Here is a 10,892-nt window from a genome sequence, read left to right on the forward strand (position 1 = left end):
TTTGCTGTCTCGGCGGGCGAGACAGTGTTTGCTGTCTCGGCCCGCGAGACAGTAAACGCTGTCTCGGAAACAGTAACCGTCAGGCAGTTTTTGTTTTAACTGTCTTCCCACATTTCAAACTCCGTTATTTTAGCAGTTATCCACGTGATTCTCGCCCACGACGTTTCTCACGTTCTTGAACAGTTAGTGGCCACGTGTAGGGCAGTTACAAAGGCTGTTTTGACCATCTGAGAGCTGTCTCACGTGCGAGACAGTAAATTCTATCTCGCACGGCGAGACAGTAAAGACTGTCTCGCACGGCGAGACAGTGAAGACTGTCTCACGTGCGAGATAGTAAAGACTGTCTCGCGTGCGAGACAGTCTATACTTGTGTTCTTTTTGACATTTTGGATGACTTCCTTTTGATCTGTGTTTGGATATCTCTCAGCATTTTTTGACACCTACAACGGACAGCGGAGAAGAAGCTGATACCGAAGCTGGGCTCGATTAAAGTAAAGGTCTTGTGCTAAATAACATTGAACCTCTTGTAATCGATCTTGACGGTGGTAATTCGTCGGATGAAAGTTGTAACTGGCAGCTTGCCGATGAAATAATAAATAATGATTTAGAGTACTCGTGTTGTCTCGATGATATAATGCAGGAATTGTATGATGACCCTAACCTACATATGCCGCTTCGTTCGTTTTGCACGACGACGAAACATATCTGAAGTTCAGTCGGAACAACTATGATCCTACCTGCAAAGACAGGGGGTGAAAAAGAAATAGTTTTCGGGAAAGGGGAACCATCCCCGACCCCAGATCTTTTCTTAGACACTTATTCGGATGATGAAGAACCCGAGCAACATTTCTCTCAGTACAGCTCACAAGCGAATGGTTACATGACGAGCCAAGGCTATAACCTCTCGCTCGGTGAAGGTCTTCATTTTGGTCAAGGTGTCAGGGTTCCACCCCGTCCTGCCTACGTACCAAAAGGGAGACCTGATAATTATTACAGTCATAAGAGGGGTCTGGGTTATACTTCATCATCTGATGATGAATATGGCCAACAGATTATTAGCCAACTAATAAATAAGAGTGGGCATTCATCCGATGCTTCAACCTGGGATTATGACGTAAGCATTGGAGAAAAATTCAAAACCCTAATGTCGAACATGGCGACAATTGATCCTTCCACAACCGAAGAAGACGATCAGTTGCCTATTTGGGAAGATCCATGGATGCATTACATGAATATCCAATACGGCGATAGATTTGAGCAAAGAGAACCTCCTAATGAGGATAAAGTAGTCCAGGTTAATATGGGCGACGAAGGTAATCCGAAACCTATATTTATTAGTGGTGATCTTCCACCGGATGAGAAAGAGAAACTAATCGCCCTCATTTGAGAGTATATCGACGTGTTCTCTTGGAATTACGAAGATATGCCGGGACTCGATCCAGATGTAGCAATGCATAGCCATAACATTAAACCGGATGTTAAACCTGTCAAGCAACAACAAAGACGGTTTCGTCCGCAGATTATGGAGGCAATAGAATCTGAAGTTAAGAAACTAATTGATTCGGGTTTTGTTAGAGAGGAACAACATCCTGAATGGTTGGCCAATATCGTTCCAGTTCTTAAAAAGAACAGAAAGATCAGAATCTGCATTGACTTTAGAGATCTAAACACCGCCTGTCCTAAAGACGACTTCCCTTTACCGATCACAGACGTCATCATTGACAACACATGCGGGTTCGAGAGAATATCGTTTATGGATGGATTTTCGGGGTACAATCAAATCAAGATACACCCAGACGATGAAAAGCATACAGCATTCAGAACACCCCTTGGTGTCTTTTGTTATACTGTTATGCCTTTCGGTTTGAAGAACGCCGGTGCTACGTACCAACGAGCAATGATGAAGATCTTTCAAGAGCACCTTCAGAAGACAGTTGAATGCTACGTTGATGACCAGGTCGTTAAGATCCGTGATAAAAACGATCATATTAACGATCTGAAGACGATGTTCGAACTTATGAGGACTCATCAGTTAAAGATGAACCCAACTAAGTCTTTCCTCGGAATGTCCAGCGGTAAATTTTTTGGATTCGTCGTCACCACAAAAGGTATTCATATCGATCCTGATAAGGTGAAGGCGATACATGAATTACAACCCCCGAGGAATCTTAAAGAACTCAGGGGGTTGCAAGGTCGATTGGCATATATCCGTCGGTTTATATCAAATTTGTCTGGAAAATGTCAACTGTTCTCTAAACTCGCAAAGAAAGACGTGTCGTTTGTTTGGGATGAAGCATGCCAAAAGGCATTCGAAGATATTAAGAAATATCTAGCGAATCCACCTATTCTTGTTGTACCGAAATCAGGCAGACCGTTTTTGATTTATGTCAAAGCGACGAGCCATTCGTTAAGTGCATTACTCGCACAAGACGACGATAACGGTCACGAACAAGCTGTATATTATCTGAGTCGCACACTAGTTAGAGTTGAATCGCGTTATCTAATGATCGAGAAAGAATGCCTCGCACTGGTGTTCGCAATCCAGAAAATGCGATACTATTTGGTTGGACAGATAATTTATGTCATTTCTAACATAAATCCAATCCGAGTATTCATGACCCAACCGGCATCCATGAATTGGCGTTTAGCCAGGTGGGCTCTACTATTATCGCAATATGATTTATATTTCAAACAACAAAAAACAGTTAAAGGACGAGCTATTTGTGATCTTTTGGCGGAAAATCCTACAAAAGATGTGGTAGAGTTGTACGGCGATTTGCCGGATGAAACTCACGAAGTTAATGTCACCTCACATCAACGAGTGTGGCAATTATACTTCGATGGGGCTTCCCAAGCGACCAACGTGGCGAGCGCGCCCAGATGTTCTAAAATCTCCTCAGGAGTGGGGGTCGTTTTAGTTTTCCCGGGAAAGCATGTCTTACCTAGAGCATACTCGTTGACCGAACCATGCTCTAATAATGTAGCCGAGTACAACGCATTGATAATTGGACTCAATTTTACCAAAGAGCTGGGGGTCGAATACCTTGAAGCTTTTAGAGATTCTCAATTGGTAGTTAATCAGATTCGAGGAGAGTATGAAGTCAGAAATCGAGACCTGATTCCATACCACCAGGTGGCCATCAAGATGGCAAGCTCGTTTGAAGAATTTTTCATCGAGTACGTTCCGTGTCTCCAAAATGCATACGCAGACGCGTTGGCGGCATTATCTGTATCTCTGGCTCAACCTCCCGAGACAGAACAATTAATTACAGTGAGAACTCACCAACTTATTGTTCCTATCTATGATTTGGTTGCCAAAGAAGCATATTCAACAAGAGTTGAACCCGAAGTTCAAGATTGGCGTTTCCCTATCATCGATTATGACCTACACAGTATCTTACCTGAAGACGTGAAAGAAAGGGATTCAATTCGGCGGAGAGCACCGAGATTTTACTACAACGCTGAATCACAAATGTTGTACCGATGGTCATACGACGGTCTATTACTCCGTTGTCTATCCAGTAAGGAAGCAGAACAAGCACTCAAAGAGGCGCATGAGGGGATATGTGGTGCACATCAGCCCGGTCCTAAACTCTGCGACCGACTTAGGAGAATTGGATATTATTGGCCGACTATGGTAAAGGATGCCGCTGACTACGCCCGACGATGTCAATTATGTTAATTACATGCAAATTATATGCACATGCCTCCAGAGCATCTACACCCGTCAGCAACGTCATGGCCGTTTGAGACCTGGAGAATGGATATTGTTGGTCCTATAAATCCCCCGTCAGTCAAAGGTGATCGGTTCATCTTAGCAATTATCGACTACTTCTCCAAATGGGCTGAAGCGATTCCACTCAAAGAAGTTAAAACGAGTAACGTTATTGCATTCATCAAACACCATGTCATCTACCGGCATGGTATCCCAAGATGAATCATACATGACAATGGTCCTCAATTCATCAGCAACGCCTTTATCAAGTTTTGCGAGAAGTTCAAAATTTAGGACATTTCGTCGACAACTTATAATCCCACAGCAAATGGATTGGCTGAAGCATTCAATAAAACAATCATAAAGCTCTTGTCAAAACTCGTGAAAACGAATAAGCGAGATTGGGATGACAAGCTCGACGCGGCTCTATGGGCCTATCGTACCACGGTACGTACACCAACGGGAGCGACCCCGTATTCGTTGGTATACGGATGTGAAGTCGTTCTTCCATTGGAAATACAAATTCCATCTCTTAGGATTGCTCTCGCAACCCAGATGACAACCGAAGAACAACATCAGAAACGTCTCGAAGAACTCGAGATGCTTGATGAAAAGCGCTTAGAAGCTCAACAACACATTGAGTTCTACCAAGCCAGAATTTCCCGAGCTTTCGACAAAAAGGTTCGACAATGGAGTTTTAAAGAAGGAGATTTGGTCCTAGCTGAAAGACGGCCTATGATCCTTAACTCCAAGAAGAAAGGAAAATTCGAACCCAAATGGGAAGGACCATTTGTGATAGAAACAGTCTATTCAAACGGTGCTTACCGCCTGATTACCCAAGATGGTAGTAAATTGATGATGCCAATAGATGGGAAGTTCCTGAAAAAATATTATCCGTAATATGTTCAGGATAACCTATGCAGAACGGTAAGTTCCTAGAGAATCCTGTATAGGATATTTTGGGATAACCCGAGATCAATTAACTGTTCTAAATATGAAACTGATCTTTCAAATAATATGTTTTTTATTATCACGAAGTTCTTTTATAGTTTTGGTTGAGATGAGATTCAAATCTGTAAACAGTTAATCTTTCCTCACAAAACCCCTCATCGATCAAATCGATCAATGAAGGGTACACCAAAATCCGTCATGGATTAAAATCATTCAAACTCCCACCTTTCATTTGGTCAAACCTTACTATAGTTAGGACCAAAGCTAAAACCCCCTCTCGATTCCTTCTATGAACGAGAGGTCCCCAAACTAAACGATCAAACCTTTAAACAGTTAGGATCGTCTCAAACCCTCATTTGGTCAAACCTTTAAACAGTTAGGACCAAAGCCAAAATCCCCTCTCGATTCCTTCAACGAACGAGAGGCCCACAAATCGAGCGATCAAACTTTCATACAGTTAGGATCGTCTCAAAACTCTCACTGGGTCAAACCTTACTACAATTAGGACCACAATCAAAATCTCTTTTCGATTCATTTTGTGAACGAAAGATCCACTTTTGAATTGAATAATCAAACCTTATGACAGTTAGGATTATTCAAACCAGTCCAGATTCTCTAAGTAGAGATCCCATTTTGAGTTTCTTTTGCAATAGGAGATAGAATATAAAATTCTTCCTCTCCAATTTTGTGTTTATCTCTACCAACAAACAAGAGACCAGGAGACAGAATATAAAATTCTTCCTCTCCAATTTTGGGTTTATCTCTACCAACAAACAAGAGACCAGGAGATGAAATATGAAATTATTCCTATCCGATTCTAGGGTTTATCTCTACCAACAAACAAGATATTGAAAGATAGAATACCCAATTCTTTCCTCATAATTTTGGGTTCATTTTCCCGCATAGAAAATGTGACCTATTTGCATTTCAAAAGCCATGCCATTTACGCATGGGGGATATTATCTCTATCCCTTATTAGAGATAAGCCTACATCTAACACATGTAGCCTACATATTCAACATTGTAGTTCAAAGTCTAAAAGAGTTTAATTCTTTTAGCGTAACATTATATGTGTGTAGACGGTAAAAAATACCTCCATGGGCTTACAGGAAATTCAAGAACTCGCACGCTCAGTTCTCTAGCACGGGCCTAAATCGTGTGGACGTCAAATGTACTTGGTTCCAGATTCGCCTGAATGATCGGCTCGCCTGCACGAGTTGAGATCAATTGGAATAGCGGAAATTCGCCTTTCACGCGACTCGCCTGCCCGAGTCCAAAGTCGAATCCGCCTGCAAACCTCCAGGCCGTCAGTACAGCTGGGTATCCGCTACCCCACGTACAGAGATAGGCTTTCCCACCTCTCTCGGCCTGAAGGGAGAGGGCACAGTACTCTAAGACCGCCAGGCGGCCGCTCACAGTACTTGCAGCGCAGAGGACTGGACAGGTGTCGAGTCGACCTGAACAGTCATAAATGCGACTCACATCGGCTATCTAAGTCGGGAGACGAATCCGCCGGCGTTCGGCGAACTGTCCAAACCCACTCGAGTACCAGGAACACGCTTTCCCGCCTCTCCTGACCTGAAGAGAGAAGGCACGGCACTCCAGGCCCGCCGAACAAGTGAGCAGACAGGTGTCAAAGCAGCCTGCGCCCTCATAAATGTGGACTCACCTAGTTGTCCGAACGAGGGGACGAGAGCCGCCGGTGCTCGGTGGTTGGTCAGATCCACGCAAGCATCTGACAGCCGCTGTTACGCATACGATGAGGGGCTTTCCCACTCTTATGTAGCATGATGCAGAACGCAGCCCTTCGAATGACCACTGACGGTACGAATGAACAACAAGACACCCCTGGACAATGTATGGTCACATCCCATAATTCAAGGAGTAGTCAAGCTGTCCTTCTTCCATTTAAAAACCCCTTCCAGCACACTGGAGAGGAGGTCGCAAAACTTGGAGAAAAGTAATTGAGACCAAGCTGTTAGCAGATCCTTGCATTACAGCACCACTGCCTAGTTCTGAGCTCCGATCGCCGGCGAACTAAGCAGACCCGAACTCCATCGATTCGAGCTTCTACTGCGAACTAAAGCTCTCCAGCAACCTCGATCGAACGGTCCAAGGGAAGCAGACTCGACACGAGCATCGAGCGAAGCATCCTATAGCCACCTAAAGTCCCCACACAAAACAAAGAGGGCATTCCCTCTGTTTCTGTTGTAAACATTTGATTATTAGTTTGTAATAAGCTTTCTTATTAATACAAACGAAACTCCCTGTTTTGTAATAAGCTTTCTTATTAATACAAACGAAACTCCCTGTTTTCGGGAAATCAAATTTACACCATACAATGTGAAATGAACTTAGATAATTCACATACTAGCCCGATTCAAACGGTAATCGGTAAAGGCATATCAAACCCGTTGATGGCTGAGGATTTGCCAAAAATTCTATGAGTATTATGGCTATTTATTCTAAACAAGAATGAGTAACCACAATTAAAATATCAATGAGCAAAAAGTTCACTATACTAACCAAAAGAGTTCAAACAAAACAGCATAAAAAGAAATGTATGTCCCCAAAATTACAATAGTTTGTAATGACGAATTTGGTCCTCTAATTGGGAGAGCTCTGTTACATAAGCTAGTTCGAGCTCGGGTATCAAGTTGGCTTTAAAATTTTCTTCATCCATGCTTCGAATGTTGGCGACCTCTTGCATTTTATCAGCAAAAATCTTGCCTTGAAGATTCAACTGTCGAAGCAGATCCACCTCGGCTCGGGTTACCTCCGCCAGATCGGATTTCAAAATTTCATGAGTGTCCCTAGCTTTCACAAGTTGCTCCTGTAACCGAGCTATCTCCACTTGACTCGACTCTAAATCACGATACAGGTCAACCTTGATCTGTGCTTTCTTAGCAACGCTCTCCTTAAGTTGATCAATGCGGGTTTGCAGCCTTTGAAGTTCGGACTCAGCAGATTTCTGAGAATCACGCCATGCCTGCAACCTCAAGTCCATTCGAGGAGCAATATAAGAAGGCGCACCACTAACACGAAGATTCTGCAGATGTTCGACGTTTTGTTTAAGGTTAGATAAATAAGCTTCGATCGAGTCAGATAATTCAGTGCATCCGTGTTCTCGAATTCCTGATACATGGCGATCGAGAGATTTCCTAAAATGTTCGAAAAGTGAACCTTTAAGGAGAATTCGATCAACCATGATGTTTAAGAAAAGGACGAAACTTTGGACGTCAGCATAAATGACAGCTTTGTCCGGATCTTCATCTGCCAATAAAGCTTGAATACGCTCGGACAATGATGAAGAAAGAGCTGCAAAGAGAATAAAGGGGATAAGTACAAAAGTATGTACGCTCGCTGGAAGACTTCACAACTGAGTTACCTTGGCTTGTTGAGGTTGTAATGGTCTCTATAACAACAGGGATTTGTTCAGGAATAACGCTTGTCGGTTGATTCACTACACCAGACGATTGTTCACCTGAAGCCCCCGATGGCTTCGGATCCAGATCGACAAATTCTTGAGGAACAAGTTCTATAAATGAAAAAGGATGAATAAACACTCTACAAGTATAGATCCAACTTCAAAGCATATCAAAGAGGAGACGTACCAAGTTGAGCCGGAGTGGCAGGAGGTTGCTCTTCCACGGTAGTCTTCGACCCTCCAACTTCATGAACCATTGGAGTCGGATCGGAAGTTACAACAGGTTCAGCTTCGACAATATCAGAGGTCAGAGGAATAGTAATTAATGGTTCAACTTTAGCTGGAGGACCTGTCAAGAGCAGGAAACCCAAACCTTCAGGTTGATCACATTCGCCAATGACAGTAGACGCATCAACTTCATTCATTGGTCCTACATTTAAATTTCTTATTCTAGTCATTAAAAGATAGGAAATAAAAGCTTAATTGAAGACTCGAGTCTGAAAGTACATACCTTCTGATGTGCCTACTTCAGCTGAATCAACTCTAGTTGTTGGTCCTGCAGTAGCGGTCGGAGCCGGAGCTGACAGTATATCGGAGATTTTCTGGTGTTCATCTTCAGAAATATCAAGATTGAAATCATGTTCGTTGAAATCTCCGATACCCATATCATGGGTAAGTTCTTGATCTCTCGGCTCGTTAGCAAGAATGTCTATTGAGCAGAAAAATCCGTCAATAAATATGCAAGAACATGAAGGGATCAAAGCAAATAAAATTAAGGTCACCTTCAATGACGGTGGCGGGATCAGCAGCACTACTACCCGCACTCACCTCCTTTAGTTTAACTAAAAGATGATAAAGCGCACAAGTTAGTAGGAGAGGAACATGTTCCGATTCACTTATCTCTCGGAAATGCCCCCCAAATGAAAAAACATATGTACCTGTGTCGGCGGTTGGCGAGGTCGATGTAGTAACCGGAGGAGGGGCAGTGTCCACGTTGAGGGGTTCTTCACTCATCGCTCTGTGTACTTGCTGAGTGAAGCTGGATTCGTCAACATCCATTAAACCCGGAGAAGAAGGTTCGGGCATGATTTCTCCTTCCTCTTCTGGTTCAGCTGCAATAGCAAAAGAATAAATAAGATGCTATGTTCAAGGATAAGATAGTGAAAAGGAGATAAGAATGAAACCTTACCCCCTTGATCAACCGGAAGATCCTGAGTAAACTCCTCTTCAAGCAACAGGGGAAGTTGACGTTGTCGATGAGCCATCTTCTTAATCCTCTTCGAAACACGAGAATCTCGAGGAACTTCAGAGCTTTCATGCCGAAATTTGGTGCGCAATTCAGACCCTTGAACAGGGCAGGATTGAGCCTCGGAAGAAGCAAGAGGTCGGGACCTCTTTCTGCCAACAAGTGGGGTGACATCTTCCTCTTCTTCTTCTTCTTCTTCAAAAGCGGGCCATCTGACGGTCATCTTGTTAGAAGACGATAAAGGAATATTCTTCTCTCTCATTCGGATATCCTTAGAAGGAGCACCGGGTGATCGGGGTGAAGAAGCTCGATGAGTCCTGTGAGCCACGGGAGAAAGAGGGACATCAGCCTCTGCTTCATCTCTAGTTTCATCCTCCTCACTGGATGTTTCGAAGTCATCACTCTCTTCGGAATCAATTGCTTGTTTTCCTTTGCAGGAAGACGTAGCGGGCTCCTTTCCCTTTTTAGATACAATTCTCCGAACCACAGCCTCGGATTCCAGTTCGAAAATCTTCTTCTTCGTAACAGGAGTGTTAGCGGCTAAAATCCACCGGCAATAAACAAATGTCATGTGGAGATCAGGCTCAGCGACAGGCAAGCTAAATTGAGCTTCAGTACAACCAGCAACATTCCAGAACTAGGATCGCACTCCATCGATAAGACCTCCGCAGGTTATCAACCATTTATTGGGATTCCCGACCTATAATTGATCGTAGCCGAATTATCGCGCAAACCGGCAAGGAAAATAAGGCTCGATCCTGCATAGGTTCCTCAACCGGAAAACATTGTAACCTGGTCGGATGTTCATAAGCCAGTGGAAACTACCCATGTTGAGGGAGGTCCTGTTGGTCCCAGGCATCTCTTCATCAATGAGTGTGTCATTATATGCACCAGAAAACCGAGGGAAATACTTATAAAATTCCCAGCACTTGGCATTCTTAAACTGCCTCGCCCTGTCAGGCCATTGTCGAGAAGGATTCAGCAATTTACATCCTTCCAAGAGCTGTAGCAAAGGAATTTCTGGATCGGACACGTCAGGTGCTGACATCATGTCTGTTCGATGGAGGACCAGCCACGCCATTAAGTATGTGTATGGCAATTCAACACTCGACAGGGGAATCTTAGTCGAAGGCTCGGCATCCACTTTGGTAAAGGTGTTAGCCAGGTTACGTAAACCGCTGTGGAGGTCGGCAATCATGGCGGAGAGTAAAGATAATCTACCTCCGATGGCTAATTACACGGCGGGAAGGAGAACCTCAAGAGGAAGCGCCTCGGAAGACTGATGCGGCACTACACATTTCTTTAACCATATGGCCAGGTAGCCGGAAAGGAGGGTCTCAGGCCTCATTCTCTTTGTGGATTGCCATAAGAAAGTACTGAATTTTGTACCCCTAAGAAAGCCACCTTCAGATGATTCAGTTCTATAAGACTGGGCATTAATCTTCGTAATCAGCCTATTAACATCAGAAGGGGTCAGAATAGGTGATTCACAGACAGCTTCACCGGTCGGGCTCTCGAGATTCTGGAATAAGTAGTCAGCGAACTGCTTTAGA

At 43.7% G+C, this 10,892-nt stretch overlaps 1 protein-coding gene across 1 annotated transcript; it reads right to left on the reverse strand.

The window, feature by feature from the left end:
* On the reverse strand, positions 7,242–10,420 carry LOC109847286. Its single transcript, XM_020416523.1, has 8 exons — positions 10,132–10,420; positions 9,283–9,948; positions 9,032–9,205; positions 8,876–8,935; positions 8,605–8,802; positions 8,281–8,523; positions 8,055–8,204; positions 7,242–7,984 (listed from the first exon to the last, which is right to left on the reverse strand). The coding sequence occupies exons 1-8, from the start codon at positions 10,418–10,420 to the stop codon at positions 7,242–7,244; spliced, it is 2,523 nt and encodes an 840-aa protein (XP_020272112.1).

Source organism: Asparagus officinalis, chromosome 7, assembly GCF_001876935.1.
Source record: "Asparagus officinalis chromosome 7, Aspof.V1, whole genome shotgun sequence".
In the NCBI taxonomy this organism is placed as follows: Eukaryota; Viridiplantae; Streptophyta; class Magnoliopsida; order Asparagales; family Asparagaceae; genus Asparagus; species Asparagus officinalis.